The 16,585-nt window shown below is 45.1% G+C and overlaps 8 protein-coding genes across 8 annotated transcripts; 5 read left to right on the forward strand and 3 right to left on the reverse strand.

The window, feature by feature from the left end:
- Positions 1–332: 332 nt before the first annotated feature.
- Positions 333–2,016, reverse strand: F4813DRAFT_382002 (glycoside hydrolase family 76 protein; the record flags this gene model as incomplete). The annotated part of the gene is made up of 5 exons (XM_049245741.1): positions 333–887; positions 951–1,192; positions 1,298–1,656; positions 1,710–1,830; positions 1,929–2,016. 5 exons carry the CDS (start codon positions 2,014–2,016, stop codon positions 333–335), a joined length of 1,365 nt encoding a protein of 454 aa, XP_049097435.1.
- A 741-nt stretch (positions 2,017–2,757) lies between these two features.
- Positions 2,758–4,228, forward strand: F4813DRAFT_367121 (uncharacterized protein). Its single transcript, XM_049244126.1, has one exon. The coding sequence runs from the start codon at positions 3,338–3,340 to the stop codon at positions 4,169–4,171; it is 834 nt and encodes a 277-aa protein (XP_049097436.1). The 5' UTR covers positions 2,758–3,337; the 3' UTR covers positions 4,172–4,228.
- F4813DRAFT_367122 (uncharacterized protein) lies at positions 4,150–6,909 on the reverse strand. The gene is made up of 3 exons (XM_049244127.1): positions 6,238–6,909; positions 5,910–6,187; positions 4,150–5,834 (listed from the first exon to the last, which is right to left on the reverse strand). The coding sequence occupies exons 1-3, from the start codon at positions 6,632–6,634 to the stop codon at positions 4,242–4,244; spliced, it is 2,268 nt and encodes a 755-aa protein (XP_049097437.1). The 5' UTR covers positions 6,635–6,909; the 3' UTR covers positions 4,150–4,241.
- F4813DRAFT_160371 (kinase-like domain-containing protein) lies at positions 6,838–8,138 on the forward strand. Its single transcript, XM_049239073.1, has 2 exons — positions 6,838–7,449; positions 7,500–8,138. The coding sequence occupies exons 1-2, from the start codon at positions 6,925–6,927 to the stop codon at positions 7,914–7,916; spliced, it is 942 nt and encodes a 313-aa protein (XP_049097438.1). The 5' UTR covers positions 6,838–6,924; the 3' UTR covers positions 7,917–8,138.
- Positions 8,139–8,211: 73 nt separating this feature from the next.
- Positions 8,212–11,486, forward strand: F4813DRAFT_160421 (uncharacterized protein). Its single transcript, XM_049239074.1, has 7 exons — positions 8,212–8,498; positions 8,551–8,764; positions 8,819–9,076; positions 9,130–9,230; positions 9,283–9,629; positions 9,689–10,352; positions 10,414–11,486. The coding sequence occupies exons 1-7, from the start codon at positions 8,347–8,349 to the stop codon at positions 10,946–10,948; spliced, it is 2,271 nt and encodes a 756-aa protein (XP_049097439.1). The 5' UTR covers positions 8,212–8,346; the 3' UTR covers positions 10,949–11,486.
- On the forward strand, positions 11,463–13,180 carry F4813DRAFT_160440 (uncharacterized protein). Its single transcript, XM_049239075.1, has 3 exons — positions 11,463–11,467; positions 11,513–11,960; positions 12,013–13,180. The coding sequence occupies exon 3, from the start codon at positions 12,024–12,026 to the stop codon at positions 12,906–12,908; it is 885 nt and encodes a 294-aa protein (XP_049097440.1). The 5' UTR covers positions 11,463–11,467; positions 11,513–11,960; positions 12,013–12,023; the 3' UTR covers positions 12,909–13,180.
- A 4-nt stretch (positions 13,181–13,184) lies between these two features.
- F4813DRAFT_160456 (uncharacterized protein) lies at positions 13,185–14,416 on the reverse strand. Its single transcript, XM_049239076.1, has 2 exons — positions 14,241–14,416; positions 13,185–13,957 (listed from the first exon to the last, which is right to left on the reverse strand). The coding sequence occupies exons 1-2, from the start codon at positions 14,276–14,278 to the stop codon at positions 13,462–13,464; spliced, it is 534 nt and encodes a 177-aa protein (XP_049097441.1). The 5' UTR covers positions 14,279–14,416; the 3' UTR covers positions 13,185–13,461.
- Positions 14,417–15,066: 650 nt separating this feature from the next.
- F4813DRAFT_160522 (uncharacterized protein) lies at positions 15,067–15,738 on the forward strand. The gene is made up of 3 exons (XM_049239077.1): positions 15,067–15,223; positions 15,290–15,529; positions 15,582–15,738. Exons 2-3 carry the CDS (start codon positions 15,329–15,331, stop codon positions 15,714–15,716), a joined length of 336 nt encoding a protein of 111 aa, XP_049097442.1. The 5' UTR covers positions 15,067–15,223; positions 15,290–15,328; the 3' UTR covers positions 15,717–15,738.
- The last annotated feature ends 847 nt before the right edge of the window (positions 15,739–16,585 follow it).

Genomic DNA, 16,585 nt, shown 5'->3' on the forward strand with positions numbered 1-16,585 from the left:
TACTTGCACCGTCTGCTGTATTACGTATCGGACGTAAGCCCATAGTGAACAAAATGCCGAGTTCGGCCAAGCATCGCCAGAGCCAGACAACCCTCGCACCTCGGATGAAGGTTTCAATGCTGTATTTATACCCTAGTTAACTCCCGAGATGCTAGTGTACATACCTGATATAAGAGACACACCTAGTCGAATGCAAAGGTATACATACACATTGACCGAAGTGTAAATGTTAAGGAATTCTTGCATATATAAGAACATAATTTGTCGAATATAAAATCAAATTTATACATAAAACGCCCCTAAAAATCAAACAGAAACGAACAGAGATACGTTCAATCCAATGCCATAAACAGGACACCGGTGATGGTAGTACCAAGCAAGAACGCAGTCAATATCCCCGCGCCGGCCTTATCCCCCGTGGTTACAGGGGTATCCTGAACCAGCGAAGACTTGGGATTTCCAGCATTGGGATTGCCAATACTGGTGCCACCTGTGCTGTTAGTAACGGGCGGGTTCGCGTCCTCGACGAGCAAGCTCGTAAGCGCACCGAGAACGTTCATCTGCTGGCCTGCGCCGGTCTGGCCGTCGTAGACTCCGGTCGTCCAGTGGAAACCGCACTGGCGGCCGTTGGCACCGCCGGTACATTGCTTGACGGCGGCTTCGGCGGATGAGCGGAGCAGCTTCATGATGCGGTCGCGGGTGAAGGGCGCTGTCAGTGTTGTTACAGCTAACCATCGGTGTACGTATCCCTTGTAACTCAACATGTCCGAGGTACATAAACCACCCTCGCAACTTGGCTCGTACAACGTGCCGTTTACGAAGAATATACGCTCCATTCCATCTAGAAGCCCGTTGATCCGGTCCTCCCATAATTTACTGCCGTTGGTCTGCGGGCTAGTTAGCTACCTAGGTCTTCCTTCTACTTAGTTGCTTTCTAGGAGGTTGCTTACATATTCGTACATGTAACCCGCCCCCGACAATAGGATGGCGGCGTTATACGAATATTGTTGGCGGTTGGTATCCGTACAGTTGTACTGCACGTGGCCGCCGTCGAATACGTTCCAATCTTTGTCAATGTACCCAACGTCGTGAATCCAGTCGAACGTTTTGATCGCCCACTCCGCGTAGGTTTCGTTGCTGTAGTATCGGGCTAGACGGGCTGCTATGTTAAAGAAGCAACCGTTGGCGATAGCTATCCGTTCATGTTAGCCGGCTTCTATTTCTTATTCCGTTCTCCTCTTTTCTCATCTCCCCATTGCCGATGCCCTTTTCTCTGTTGGGTATAGGGATTTCTCACTGTTTTTATAATCATAACCCTTGTTAGTGGGGGCGATCTGCCACCTCATGCCACCGCCGCAGACGCCATCGTAATGGTCCGGTGCGGACTGGTCGTTAAAAACAGCCTGGGCGAGGGCAATCCACTGCGGCTTGTCCTTAGGAGGGTCTTGGAACTTGTTTTCAGCCGCCAGCATCGCAGACATGCCCCAAAAGGACTGGTCGTCATTACCGAGTGAGAGCGTCCAATTCCGAGGCGCGTAGTCCTCGTTTTCGCCGACCTGGAACTGCATTGCCTGGAACGTGACATCGTTGTACGTATCGTCACCTGTGTAATGCCAATAGTCTATCATCGCACCCCAAAGCGCGCCTCCTTGCCACCTGGTCCAGCACCGTTAGTGAATTGCCCCTCCGCGGGAAAGAAGGTGTCAAACCAGTAGTAGTCTCCGTCCGGCGGCGGTCCCGGCAAGATGCCTGGTACATGGCCTGTTTCGTTGCCATCATAGTAGGTCATCAAGTCAAAGGCGACCTGTTTCGCGGCATTTTTGATGGATTCTAAGAGTATATTGAGTATTAAGCATTCGTCGCGGGCGGCGCCAGGGAGTCTTGGGGAGAATCCTGCGCTGCCAAGAGAAGAGACCAAAACTGCTTACCTTTTGAATTTAGATCAACTTCAAGCGCTCCTAACACCACTGCCGGGGCGAGACATAATATTTGAAGGCTGCGAGCAGCGGATAACATGTTTGCGACGCTGTTGAATTATCGACAGTCCCCGGGAACCGTGAATCGCAATTGTTGATGGATGAAATTCAGACGAGCAGGATCGAAAATACAAGAGGGCGCAGCTCATCCCAAAGTTATCCTTAACTATCGAGTCTACACCTTATCCCAAAGTCATCCTTGACCATCAACCCAAAGTCTAACCTGATTTGGAAAAAGCTGGGACCTTGGATCCAACATTCTGATTGGTTGCATTTGACGGGGTCCGCTTTGGGGTGAGCTTTGTACGACTTTGGGGTGAGTTTTTGGCGTTTTTAATCGCTAAAATAAGGTTAAATGCCCTGTAAGTACAGCGCATTATAACCACTAAATTCCTTATATTATAGCGCGTTTTATCTAATTAATTTCCAATCGATTAAGAATTGATTAAGTGTACGCTTACTTATTTTTTATCTTTTATTTATTTTAAAATAAATATTTTATATTAAAAAGATTAAAAATAAAAATTAATTAATAATCGATTATATTAAATTTATTTATATTTCATTAAGTCTTATAATGCTGTATAAAAGCGTATATTTATATAAATATAATGTTAGTGAAATGGTAGTTGAGTTTTGGGTGCGCTAGTACTATTATGGTGTAAAATGATCCACATATGCCTGATTGGGTTAGACTTTGGGTTGATGGTCAAGGATAACTTTGGGATGAGCTGCGCCCTCCTGCGCCTCAGTGTTAAGAGAGAAAATAAAATAACAGTCTACCAACGACAAACAGCCCTATGCGGTCTACATAAGGATATGTTGGGGGCCCCCTGTACATATGGATATTTCGGGACTTGGCGGATCTGGAAGCCCATTATCAGCATCCAACTCAGCGCCCTGATCTGTAATAAGGTAATTTAGGTTATAGGTTTTACATCGAGTCTTTTTTTGGATCAATTGGGTATAGTGCATCCGCCGCTTTTTCCTCAGGTTCGACTCAGTCATGTCTCCGGAGGCGCTGGATTTATGCAAGGTTTATGCGATACCTTAAGTATCTCCTAACTTATGCGAGGCGTACGAATAAAACGGACCTCTGATGAAAAACGGTGAGGTCGAGAGACAAGTTTGGCAAATGCGTAGGCCTGTAGACATAATTGACCCCGTGCGGTTTTTGGCCATATCTGAATCCGTCCTCTACTCGGGGTATACTGGGTGTCCATGCACTCGGTAGCGTAGGTGTAGGTACCTATATAAGAAACCAGAATATCTTCTAACTGCTTCAACTAGGTTAGGAGGTAGGTATCTCCTAGGTTAGGTAGTTTTCTGGGAAGAATAGTATTTCATCGCAGGTCTCCAATATGACGCTCGTGAATATCCTTTTTTTAATACTACCTTTTTCTATGGCTCATTCATGGGTTGAACGACTAAGGCTTCTTGGCCTAAATGGAACTATGGTCGGAAATGAAGGCTTCATTCGCGGCGCTATGTCACGATATGACGCAACATTTAATGACTTGAAGCAACAATATTTGCTTCCGCCTCCCGGTCGAGACGAAAGCTTGGGAATCCTTCCTTCTGATCCCATTTGTCGGGATACCCAACAGACAGTTGATCAATTCAACGTTGCATTCCCTCCACTACAGGCCCGACCCGGCGACTTTGTGGCTTTACAATACCAGGAAAATGGCCATGTCACCCTCCTTAACAACACACCACAAAAACCTGAAAGTTCTACTGTGTTCATCTACGGTACTTCGTTTCCCATTAAAGATGAATGTCTTCTATCTGTTCATCGCGTCTGGAATGCTGAAGGAACAGGAGGAGATAGAAGGGGTAAATTGCTCGCCACTCGACCTTTCGATGATGGGAGATGTTACCAAATTAACAGCGGGCCAATCTCTTCACAGCGCCAGAGAACGTATTCTAAAGTCGCAATGCGCCCCCAAGGAGCCGATCTCTGGTGCCAGAACGATTTGCGACTTCCTATGGACATTCATGATAACTACACCTTGTACTGGGTTTGGGAATGGCCCACCATCCCTACCAACACGACACCCCAGGGGCGTATGGAAGTCTATACAAGTTGTATGGATATTTGGGTTCTGCCGGGAATTCAGGATGGAGCTGTATCGTTTGAAAAGGGTCAGGATTTGAACTTGGCTGGAATCGAGGAGCAGATGCTTTCAAGTTAAGTTTAGTAAAGATTATCTATAATATCGTAGCAATACATTTTCCCATTTCCATTCAAAGCAGCCTTCTTACTCATAGCGTCTCTTCCGCCGGAAATCCTTCGCCAGGACCATCCTTACTAAGACATACGCACCAATCGCTATGAGTTGGGCAGTCATCTAAGGCGATGCCGCGACCATCTCTAGTATACAAGCTATAACCCTCGCGCATATTCCATGCTTCCTTTAACTTATCCACGATATGCTCACGTGGATATTCTCCTATACTATCCCAGTCCCCTTTCTCTCGTACTAGTATGACCATTTTTGGTGGTGGGACCTGGGATTCGCTTTGCGGCATGAGTCCAGAAGGGACGGGCGCCGGTGTTGCTAGGGCTAGACTTGTAGACTGCTGTTCTTTAGGTTGTGCATCTGCAACTGCTATTGCTTTATGAAGTCGTAGGGTGTTCCGCTTATTCACACCTACCATATTATTTTTCTTAACCCCGAATATAAATTGGCCATTATCCTGCTGTGGCTTCTTCCGTCTGGTTACTTCCTGTTGCGGTACAATAGGTGCTTCATCCATTTCCACATTTTCTTCTATCGTGACGTCTTTCCATACTTGATTATGAGACCCTTCGTCGATTGTGACTTCGTCTTCCTCTATTATATCATCCAATTCTTTATCGTTGTGAGATGGGCCTTTTAGGTTGCCCCGTACGTAGCTCTGATCATCGCTTTCCCAGCCCCAGAACAAGTGGAAAACGGATGCCCGGACGAAGAGCGAGGTAATATCGACGTCCTTCTGTACTTCATGAGTGACGTTCTCCAGGGTTATGAAATGGCGATCTGTATCGTAAGTATTCGAGTATACACGACCACATCTCCTTTCGACTCGCTCTCCCGTATGTGAGGTTAGCCCCGGCGGAGATTTCTGGGACTCGACTGGTTGTACTATCCGAAAGGCTGTGACTAATGAAGCTACTATATATTCAAAATTCTGCCCGTAGTCAAACTTTTCCCGAGGTCGAGCTTCATACAACGCCTTGATAGCCATTTCTCGGTCGGGATCAGTGTGGCATAGACGAATAATCTCGTCGGAAGAGAAGCCCAGCTCCCTCGCCCGGACCGCTAACGTATGCCAGGATATCGCATTATTAGGCAATAACTCATAATCTGGTTCTTTATCACTATCCTTTAGCGGAGGTTGCCCCGAAAGTTGACAAATATCTTGCATGATATGTAGATAAAGAATCTTCAAGCTTGGTAGAAACCTTCCCTCATGATTAACGGGCTGCCCTTGATTGCCCCGAAATGAGTTTTGAGCCATGATGCGTACGGTGATTGGAGCTTGAATCCCATCACCGATCAACTTTTTCATAACATAGGCACATTGTCGGAGGTATTTAAAATCCTGCTGTAGAGTGTGGATGGATGGGATTAAGCGCATAACCTGCTTCAGATTGCGTAAGATGAACTCCCTTTCTCTCATACCTGTTACGCCCCTAAATATGGTTTCTTTTCGCATTTCGTATTCGACATGACGTTCATCGCAATATGACACCCCCGGGACGCGAGACTGAAGTTCCATTACTGCGTCTTTATCTACGAATCTAAGGTCACTCTCAGACCCTACAATGTAGACCCACGTCCGGTAGATCTCGCCAAGGTAATGGATGACTTCCTAGGAAGTCAATAGTTAGTAAAGAGAAAATAAAAAGGGTGAGGTGTCTACTAATTCTTTTTTTAGGGGCCCTACCTCGACGCAATTCAATATCTTATGCCAAGGGGCCAAAAGAAGCCCAGGGCGGAGACCCGGAATGCTCAACACCTTCTTAAAAGCCGGTCCTAATGTAGGGTGACTGAGGATTTTTTTTAGTGTTCTTGGTTTACTCTTATCAAGTCTCGCCCACCACTGATTCGCGTCTACGGAATGCTCTGGATAGCGAAGGATATTTGCAACGATTTCGCCGTCCGAATATTTTGCCTCGTTAGCAAACCCCTCTGACACCAACCGACAGGCCTCAGGGGTAAGATCTGAGAAATCAGTATTTATACCTTTCATGGATTAAATGGATTTTACTAACCGACGAATAACTTAATTGGCCACCACGATGCGGAGCGGTTGTACTTCCTAAGTGCAAGTATACGATGACGTCCACCGAGACAACGTATTTGTTGGCCAGCCGGCAAACGAAGTTCGGGTAGCTCACGACCCTTTAAGTCTCCCGGCCTCAGATTTGACTGCTTGAGAGACGCGTGTAGTACATCCGCGGAGATGGTCCCTGAAATGTAGTTGTTTGGGTTGTATCGATCGCATCCAACTCGCTTGAAAACTCTCTGAAGGTGCCTTATCCTTTCCTCGTCAGGTTCTTCACCTGTATCAAAAGACAAAAGATCCAATGCGACCTTTGCATACCCACTAAATTTAGATTTCAACTCTGCATCAAGTTGTTTGGATTGAGTCTCAATATTGAAAAACATTGTTCTGAGTCGGGTTCACTAATGTCTTTCAAATCTTTGTATACCTAGGTAGTTTAGTAGTAGCCGCTCTGATTGAATTAGTAAAAAAAAAATTGAATTGTTAAATACTGCATCATCGTTCGTCGGGATTGATCAATGTGTTCAAGTAGAAAATGATTGTGACGATTCCGGCCGCAAACCGAGTGTAGGCTAAAATCAGCCGCTGGCTTTCCCTCTATAAATAATATCAATGAGCCCAAACCTCTGATATCTGTCCTAACTACCTGATAAATATCATGAAATGACTGAAAATGTCTTCTCAGAAACGAATTACCCTTTTTGTTGAGGATGCCTTGTCGAAGGAAGATGATAGCGTTCCTTTGCAAACAGTCGCAGCCCAATGCCAATCTCCATCTCATCCTAGTGATCATATTACTCGCCTTGCTGAAAGTAAGCCACCCAGGACCCGAAGTAGATATCCAGTGAAACGACTACCTGAGGAAGTTCGGCTTGTTCCTGTTATTAGCGGCTCACCCTGGAATCATTACGAGAGGAAATATCGTTTGGATGGTGGTTCGTCGTTTGGCATCATCATCCCTCGTGACGGCAAGGGCCGGCAGTCGATGATTCGTACAATTTCCGGTTCCAATCTAGATGAGCAGATCCAGAATATTCGACAATTATCTCATGAGAATATTGTTAAGAATATCGAAATATATATATCCTCTGACCAGGACTATTATCTCATCTCCGAGTTCATGCCGGTTTCTCTCATGCATTTATGCCAAGCACCGATTTATCCAACTGAGCCGCAACTCAGTTCGATACTGCATCAGGTATGTGTGTCATCTCGTAACAGCGATGTCAAGGCTCACTGGTATTATAGGTCCTCATGGGAGTTGAGTTTCTCCTCACCCACGGTTTAGTCCATGAGCAGCTATCTTGCGCCAACGTTCTCATGGACTTTGATGGTGATGTTAAGATATGTGACATTGAACATTGTAGCTCATCGGGTAAAGTCGCAAAACTTAGAGACTCATTTAGCAGAATGGTGATGAGACTGATGGATAAGAAAAAGGATAAGGAGGCAACGGTCGGATTGACACAGCCCCAAAACTGGTCGCGTGATGCCTTTGAGCTATTTACTATGACAACTACGAGCCCTAATATCAAAGAGCTGCTACAGCATAAGTTTATGGAAAAGAAAGATAAGCAGAAGCTGATCTGGCTGGTTCCTGCGATTTTGATGACTGCATATCACAGGATAGAATTCGATACTAGTACTCAGGGGACACCTCTTTAATTTAATAAACCTTTTCAGCGTCGTCACAACCCGTACTCCCTTAATGTCATGGAATGACTAGGTTCAACGTGATGAATCATGTAATTATTATATCCAATGGGGAGGATGACGCCCGACTAAATCTATAGGGACATGCATCTCCTAAAGCGCTGGCGTTTATGGGGTTAGGGGAGCTAGGTGAATTCATTCGTCAAATACATTCACAATATCATGAGAGGTGCTAGCACCTTAGTCTGAAATCGTATAGTGTTGAGACTTTAATGCAGAAGATAGGGGTGATGCCATTTATAGCAGAGGGGTTCTCAGAGTAGGTACAAAAGGGGCCTGCTTCGCTTTACCCTTCTCATGGTTGCTTGATCCGTCCTCTCCCATAATAATCAATTTTTGACTTCCTGGAAATCTTTCCTTACCTACCTAGGTAGATACTACGATGAAGCCCCCCAGAGGACCGCACAGAAGGAACTATATGGAAGATGACATCGATGTGAACATAGCGATCGTTAACGAGAGCCCTGTCCCTAAAAATGTCGACGAATGCACGAAGAGAGAGTACCGCCGCCAACTTCAAAATTGGGATGACTAGTAGGCGTCTATTTCAAATTTATCTGCTAATCAGCGCACTAAATTAAGCTAGTAACAAGAAATGGGGTCCCAAATCAGTTGATAATCTAGCCGATCTCAAGGAGTTTGTGCTTCGCATGGGAAAGGCAATACGTAAACATAAAGATTTGAGCCCAGAGGATACTCTGCCATATAGCGGTTTAAAATCCTACTGGAAGCAATTTACAGCTGGCTACCGAATATATCGAGGCCCTATACGAGATGAATTTGTCACATCTATCAAGAGAGTTTGTGATGTTGAAATCCTAGGTACAACTGAATGAGCTGCTCATATTTGATAGTTTATCGAACCTCGAGGAGAATTAGGCAAGCTCCTTAACCTTGTACCAGATTCGGGGCCAAGGAGACATGCCACTGAAGTCACTTTTGCTTGGGAGGGATGTTTCCTCTGGTCTCTAGATTGGAAGACGTTTTCACGCCCACGTTTCCGCGTAGATCTTTGGGCAGCTGTTTCTGCGGGTGCCTACACAAGCGGCCGTATCTCTGACTACCTCGAGTCTGGATCTAGGTTTGGTACAGGCATTGGGCTACATTATAAGGTTCACTTTACAATGAATAAGTCTAGGTAGAGAGACGCTAACATCGTGCTTAGGATACAGAATTCATTGTATTTAGAAACGAGCACGGGCTAGAAGAATTCTCGTTGCAACTTACCAAGTTCTTAAAGGGCAAGCACCCCAAATCAAGCAAGCTGTAGGTGGGATCTCTATTTTACGACACCGTATACACCCTGACGAGAATTTAGACCACAACCAGATATTCACGAAGGGGGGTTCGGGGCTCCGCAGCCTCTCTACATGAACCCATTGCTCTTCTTTCTCGTCATATTCTGCGTGAACGGAGCCTTGAGAGATTATCGCGGGGAACAAGGGCTATTTAAACTCCTCGACCTAAAACTATGCGAAGATACACCTATGATGCGTATCCATTGGCACCGAAGCGTTTTAAACCAACCACTGTTCACGGGAATGAGTGGGAAGATATTAAGAGCGCGGGAGGTAAGTGAGGGATTAAGGGCATTAGGGATCAGAAGTGGGTTTCCGAAACCACCTACATTTCACGATTTCCGAGCAGAAGGTCTTACTAATATCGGTACGTATTGACTGTGATTGCAAATATTGATTATATGTGTAAGAAACTCACGTCTTTAGACTTGAAACCATTTTATTCGGATACGCAAAGGAATAGGATTGCTGGCCATGAGAATAACCAGATGCATCAACAACACTACGCAGCTAGAAATGGAGGTATCGATAGCCAAGCAGTATATCAGGACAAAGAAGCCAGATCAATTAATCTCGGGAGGCTCTTTCGCCTAGTCGAGGTAGAATGGCAGCCATCTTTGTGGCAATCGTTGCCTTTAATGAAAAGGAGGGAGCTGATGCAAACTGAAGAATACAAGGCTAAGGAGCTTCCACTTCTCGAAAAGGGGAAGTTAGAAACAGCGAGTTTGACGGTAAAGGAGGGGAGCGAATCTTCGGAGGAATGCAAAAACCTCCTTCATCCTAACCGTAAGCCTAGAAGGGATATAAAACGACTTGAACAGATGAAGCTTCAGGAATATTGGGAAGAGACGTCCACAGGAAACATTGTCGGATCTGAAGTATATGCTTGCAGGGGAGTGAATCGCCCCTTTTCGAGATTGAGACCGATCCTTCCAAACCGTCGTAGGCTGGCTGACCTCCTACCTATGTCGTCGAGACTACGCAGCGAAAAGGGGAGAGAAGCACTACGGGAACTAATAGCCCTTTATCAGAGCAAGTCGGAAGTTTACCGCCCAGGGCTTGACAAATGTCCTTGCGAATGCAACCCGAAGTAAGTATCACTTCATATATTACGAGGTCTGCCTAGGTACCTACAGTTGCTCATATAACAGAACCCAACTACACGTCTACCGCTGCACAAAGAAGTCGCGTCGTTTTGCAGAGTTTTGTTTCTTTTGCAACGAATGGCTCTACGATTTCGATGCCTGGGAGCAACACTGTCACTCGCATTTGAGCCTGGACCATCTCCCAGTAGAGGTAGCATACGAGAGAGTAGAAAGCACATTCTTGCCAGGCTATTGTCCGTACTGCCTATGGGACACGTCCCTTTCGGCGGCCAGCCGCCTGCGCCAGTTCTGTACCAAAAGCCAATGGGAAGCTGAGGTTAGGGACCACGGGTTGCGCTGGCAAAGACAGCATTGCCCAGACGAGCGTTGCGCCGAGGAGTTCAAAAACGGCGATTCCTTCGTCTGCCATATGCATGACCTGCACCGCGTTCCGGAAGAACTATTAATAGCAACTGCAAGAGGGTTGAAAAGAAAAGCCGATATGGTTGAAGATATTCGTCAGCCCAAGATTAAGATAAGAAATGCATGGGATGATGCCACTTCTGTCTTCGATACATGGTCGTTTGAAGAGGCTACGTAAGTTGCCTGCTCTGCGTAGACGATATCAACCAGTGAGCGGTTTCGTTTTGGCTGTCTGGCTAGAAACGGACGGATGTAACCCTAACTCGCCCATAAGAAGGTGAAAAAGACAGATAGATCCTCTAAGTAGCTTATGTAGGAAGAATGAATTTTCGTTTCTTACTCGAAGCTATAGAAATGTCGAAACAGAGTAACATAGAGCGTGGGAAATGGCGTACTAAATGTCGGGAGAAGCTAAGTGAACATATTGGTTAGCTCTTTATCCGCAAGAATCTGACCGGTACTAAGAAGGATTACAGAAAAGCATTTGGGTATAAATATAAAACCATCGCAAGTGAGGCTGCAATCGACTCGTGAGGATGGTTACTTATGGAGAGCGCTTCCCGAGAAGCAACATCTGTTTTCTAAGAATTTGAGCGAACACTCAGCTAGAGCATACAAAGACTTGTGCGAGGGAGTGGGAACTACTTTCGAGGCAGTGAGAGCCACTCCGGATTCATATCCAGGCCAAGATGCGTTTGTAGGTACTGATTAGCATGCCATCCATATCTTCTGACAGATATAGGTCTCTATTGGTACCGAACCTCCAAGCTTTACCTCGAGGATCAACGAGCTCCAAGTTCAGAACGACTACTTGGCCCAACAGCTAAACCTTCTAAGGTTCCAGCTAGAGGCTGAGATTAAGTTGCGACTTAGCGTCGAGGAAAAACAGAAAGTGGCCGATGAGAGGATTAGTACTACACAGGAAAAGCTCGACGCTGCCGTCCGCCGAGAGGGCTATTTCCGCAGCATTGCTTTAAGGTACTCTCAAGGGTTTGCACGAATCATACCTATTATAAATGAGATACAAGAGAGCCCAGGAATTACGGAAGAAGGATACCTGTGAATAGATGGTGGCCGCTTTTGGCTCCTGTTTCCTATATTTAGGTATTTAGGTAGGTACCTTAGGTTAGGTACCTACCTCTTAGGCAAGCTACAAAGCTTTATTTGTAGCGTTTTCCTCAATTCGTCAAGTCCGTGTCATCTTGTTGTCGTCTCTCTTCTACTATCTCATCTTCCATTTAGTTCGTGACAATATGAAGACTATTGCGTCGATAATCTTGTTAGCTGGTAGTGCTATCTTTCTCATCGTGAGCATTGCTCAGGATAAAATGGGCACAAGCGGAATTGCCAAAATCAAGTTGGATCTACCACAGCTATTACCCCGAAAAGCCTTCAAAATTCCCAAGGTCAACCCACTTCCTTACATTACGCAGCTTGGCGATATCACCCAGCTCCCCGACATTACCCAACTCCCAGACATTCCCTCACCTTCTGACCTAACCGACCTTCCCGACATCACCGACCTTCCTCATGTCACTAACATTCCGGAACTCCCAACAGATGCGAAAAGCATCATTTCTCATATTGCCACGCGAGTTTCCGAGGGTATTTCTCAAGCAACAAGTGCAGTCTCGGCTCTAGGCAATGTCCCGGAGAGCATCACCCTTGGAACTTATCAGATCTGTTATGTTGCTAAGAATGATAGCATTAGCTGTCAAAACATTCCTTCTGATATTTCATCTCTATTTCCAGGCCCCCTCAACGCTCTCCTAGACCTTGACAGCATTGATCCGCTCATATCCGTTGGCCTCAAGGTTAATGTCCGTTCTTGCTTGATCACAACTTTGGTGGGGGTTCTCCTTCTTGCTGCGCTAATCATTGCGTTACGTACTATTGATATTACCACATTCGGCATCTTCTCCCGCATCCCCCTCCTTAAGGCCATAATAGAGATAAGCGTTACTGTCCTAGTATTTATTCCTTTGATACTGGCTGCATCGATCACCTTTTCAACACCCTCCCTACTCCGGAAGGTCGAGTATCTGCAAGTAGAAAATGGGGATCTAGTATGGTGCATCGGCTTGGTACTTGGTTTTATTATTGCTGGTGTAGGGGTACGGCATTGTCCTTCTTCGTAGATGGACCCGATTTCTACTTCCATATCAGCCGTTTTTGGCACCTGCGCTCGTATACGTTTTTTCTAGTGTTACGGGAATACTGGGCTGGCAGGATCTGGCTTAATATATTATCGATTCCCCTTCTTATTCATTTCTATCTCTTTTACGTCGTGCCTCTTAACCTGATACTTTACATTGTCCTTTGACACCATTCTTCGTAATCGCGACCTCTCCCAGCCTATCTATTCATCATGCCGATCGAAAATACTGAGTTTTTGATTCAAGATATTTTTCATTGTCTGGAGGATATGGAGCATGCCGAAGATGTATCACAATTACACAAACTAGAAAAGGAGACGTTGATCCTACACCACGAAATCGAAATTGCAACTAAACGCTTCTCTGTTACGTTGTCACTACTTAAAGAAACTACCAATCTCCTCCGATATCTAGTCCCCGCCATCCATGCCTTCGATAGAAAAAGTGAAAAAGTGGAAGCGAACTGGGTTTCCTATTGGGGGGTGATCATGGAATGCGATAACGCAGTCTATGAGATGGAATCGATCACCTATTCCTAAGCCCACTTTTCTCTAGGGGGAGGTTCATAGGCTTCATCAAGCATACCTCGGAGGAACTCTGGTTTTTGAACCATCCCAAATAGTCGCAATAAAGTATTGTTCATCTCGTTGCAGTGTTTTTCCATCTTCTTGGACCAGGCCGTGAGCTCCTCAATTATAGCCATCGCTTTTTTATATCCCACCTCCAGTTCATTGATACGAGTATTCAGGGAGTTGATTTGAGATGTAATGAGGTGAATGGATATGTGGATGGAACTATCGAGTGATGGATAGTTAGGAAGTGTCTGGAAGGACGAGTCCCACAATATGTTGGGGGGTTCGGCTGGACACCCAGTCTGCGGTGCCTGGGATAATGCTGTATCGAAATCGAAATTTTCGAGCGAGGAGAATGACCCAGAAGATGCAAAACTCAGACCTTGAGGCTGGTGATAGCCTAGGTCTTGAGAGGGTGGAGGGAGGGCTAGGTCATTAGGCATAACACCAGCGCTTGTGCTAGGTGATTCAGGAACTGTTAGCTGGCGAGTGATTGATGGTGGCATGGTTAAATTTGATATGAATGATCAATGAATGCACTTGTGGATTATTGTATTCAGGTGGAGTTGATTGTTGATATAGAATGACAATGGGAAAATATGTCTCTGAAGTTGACGCATATTTAAGTTGTTAATACGTAGGCGGGAGAACTATTTGCCTGCGCTTATTTTAGAAGCATACCTTAGGTACGCGAGTTTACATGCTGGTAATTTCATCACTCAAGAAGCTGTAAAAATAATACCTTGTCATTAGTTCGCGAGTTCGTCGATGCTCTCGCATGGTAGTTAGGTACTAAAAAAGCTGTGGACCACTACGGTAGCACTATTACTGCTGCCCATGATGCCTGGGACATTTCCAGATACAAACAGACGCTTCCGGATGCCTGTTCTGGAATATAGAAGCACTGCCACTCTCTGTTGGGGTGAATTGAGTGTTGTTTTATGGAACATGTTGGTGCTATTCAGGGTTTCGATTCAAGAAGAGTGGGTACACGGATGAGGATGGGAAGTTGGACGTTTTATAATACTGGAAAATTCGTATTTAATTGGTTACCGACTACACGGGATAGGTATAGTTACGGTGGTACATTAGTGCATAACCGACAAAATAATAAAATAGATAAAAATTTGTTCGATTGGCTGGCGTAAGCGCTATAATTATAGCGCACGTACCTATTAAAGGCTTTATAATTATAAGAGATTTGTCGCATATAATAAGTAATGACATTTTATGACATTACAAGTTACCTTTTGGTCAAGTGGATAATCTGACAGATAGGATCTTTGTAAGACTTTGGCCCCTATGTAAACTGGTTAACTTCGAAGCGCTTTCAATCATCCTTGTCGTCAATAGATATTTCTTTGCCAACTGAACTTTTATTCTCGTACTCCAACTAACTCACCTTAACCACTCGGGCCGATTTGGTTATTGGGTGTTAGACGCCATTTTCCTATCTATCTATAGCCGAAGTCACGCTCGTTTGGTAGCATGCGGACCATGAAGTAAAGGAAATTCGGGGGCCAGGCCAGGGTCAAAGCCAAACCCTTGCAATATCACAATGACCTAGTGACTACCTATTCCTAAAATGGCCGGTCCGATCAAATAAGGGAGTTAGGCTCCGAATGTTTTACCATGGACGTCTCAAGGGATTTAGAAATGGTACGTTGCAGCATGCCGGAATTGGCCACACACACCTGTTGAATCTTGTCACAGATTTGCTATAAGGTAGATATAAGCCCAAGTCTATTTCAATACTAAGGTATGGCTAACCAGAAATAAATCCATCTTCAGTCAAAAACAGAATCCATTAATATTTATTAAGTAAAAGATATGGCCAAAAACCGAAATCTGGACAGCCGGCTCAAAGTCATGCGCAAGAGACGAGGCAGATCACTACATAGGAAGATTGTCGAGTACGCCGGCCTCTTTAACCTCGATATTACCATCGTCGCCCGGGATAAGATAAACGGGGAGTATGAAATATTCCAACCCACGAGAGATATCAACTTCCCCCCTGCCATGAGGGATATCGTAAGTCCCATGAACGGCCCTATAATAAGATTGTCACTAAGAACCGTTATAGGAACCAACAATCTTACACACTGGTCGAAAAGGGAACGTGAACACCGATTTCGTTCGTTTTCACCAACGGGAGCTGATCCGTATGGAGAAGTTGGTCAGGCGTTCCAAAGTACCTAAACCACCAAGCTCTGGCTGAAGTAGCAAGTACGCGCGCCGCCGGGACTCAGGGGGGTAACTACCTATCTAGTGGATAACCTGTCATGTAAACCATTTATTTCCATCACCTCTGTGATACATAAGGCTGTTAGAATACAATTATTGCATGCCCATCTAATGCTTTTTGCGTGAAGTTTGAAAAGGGTTATCAGTATTGAGGTAGTTCGCTTAATTAAGGGATATAGTAGGCGCATATGCCAAGAAGCCTATGCTAACAGGAGTTATAATTGAACTTTAGGGTCCATAATCATCATCCTCAGCTGTTGTTGAGTCTGTTTAGGACACTGATGGATCTCCTCGCTTGTTGTGCCCTTAAGTACCTAAGTCTGCGAATACGCTGCTTCTATTTATACCACAAATTTACCTATTTTTCAAAAAAGGACTCTAAGTTTGGGATATTATGAGAAAAATCATACTGAAGTGTCTAATAACGACCTCCTTGAGAAGATTTAAAATGTCATTCCTGTCTGGATATGGAACATTATTTTTCACTCTCGATCTCCGCGGCATGTCTCATGCCGTTTATCATGAATATTAGAGAAAATGCAAACTCTGTTCACCTTGCTTGCCTTGGTAATAGGGTCTCTAGGCTTGGAAATCCCCTCTGGCGAGACTATTGGTTTCGAATTGGGGATTGGAACGCTTACAGGTCTAGGATCCGTGAAGTTCGAGCCTGATTACTGCTTTCCGACTGTCGAAAAGGCCAGCCAAACCAGCATCGATCATGAATCCGTGAGCACCATACGCGATACCCTAAATACTGCTACTATCGCGTCGGTGCCGGCCACCGGATCGACCAGGACACTAACACAAACAGTCATTAAAACTATCATCGAAACTGTTCTGACT

Source organism: Daldinia decipiens (genome assembly GCF_022478715.1).
Source record: "Daldinia decipiens strain CBS 113046 unplaced genomic scaffold F4813scaffold_29, whole genome shotgun sequence".
NCBI lineage: Eukaryota > Fungi > Ascomycota > Sordariomycetes > Xylariales > Hypoxylaceae > Daldinia > Daldinia decipiens.

Bases quoted from the DNA above. Each gene is read 5' to 3' on its own strand.
- F4813DRAFT_367121 (XM_049244126.1), top strand. From the start codon at position 3,338: ATGACGCTCGTGAATATCCTTTTTTTAATACTACCTTTTTCTATGGCT.
- F4813DRAFT_367122 (XM_049244127.1), bottom strand. From the start codon at position 6,634: ATGTTTTTCAATATTGAGACTCAATCCAAACAACTTGATGCAGAGTTG. The intron at 6,188-6,237 runs GTTAGTAAAATC...CTGATTTCTCAG, and splicing joins GCCAATTAAGTTATTCGTCG to ATCTTACCCCTGAGGCCTGT. The intron at 5,835-5,909 runs GTAGGGCCCCTA...TTGACTTCCTAG, and splicing joins AGATATTGAATTGCGTCGAG to GAAGTCATCCATTACCTTGG.
- F4813DRAFT_160371 (XM_049239073.1), top strand. From the start codon at position 6,925: ATGTCTTCTCAGAAACGAATTACCCTTTTTGTTGAGGATGCCTTGTCG. The intron at 7,450-7,499 runs GTATGTGTGTCA...CTGGTATTATAG, and splicing joins TCAGTTCGATACTGCATCAG to GTCCTCATGGGAGTTGAGTT.
- F4813DRAFT_160421 (XM_049239074.1), top strand. From the start codon at position 8,347: ATGAAGCCCCCCAGAGGACCGCACAGAAGGAACTATATGGAAGATGAC. The intron at 8,499-8,550 runs GTAGGCGTCTAT...AAATTAAGCTAG, and splicing joins CTTCAAAATTGGGATGACTA to TAACAAGAAATGGGGTCCCA. The intron at 9,630-9,688 runs GTACGTATTGAC...TCACGTCTTTAG, and splicing joins AGAAGGTCTTACTAATATCG to ACTTGAAACCATTTTATTCG.
- F4813DRAFT_160440 (XM_049239075.1), top strand. From the start codon at position 12,024: ATGAAGACTATTGCGTCGATAATCTTGTTAGCTGGTAGTGCTATCTTT.
- F4813DRAFT_160456 (XM_049239076.1), bottom strand. From the start codon at position 14,278: ATGCGAGAGCATCGACGAACTCGCGAACTAATGACAAG. The intron at 13,958-14,240 runs GTATTATTTTTA...TGAATCACCTAG, and splicing joins ACTCGCGAACTAATGACAAG to CACAAGCGCTGGTGTTATGC.
- F4813DRAFT_160522 (XM_049239077.1), top strand. From the start codon at position 15,329: ATGGCCAAAAACCGAAATCTGGACAGCCGGCTCAAAGTCATGCGCAAG. The intron at 15,530-15,581 runs GTAAGTCCCATG...GAACCGTTATAG, and splicing joins CCCCTGCCATGAGGGATATC to GAACCAACAATCTTACACAC.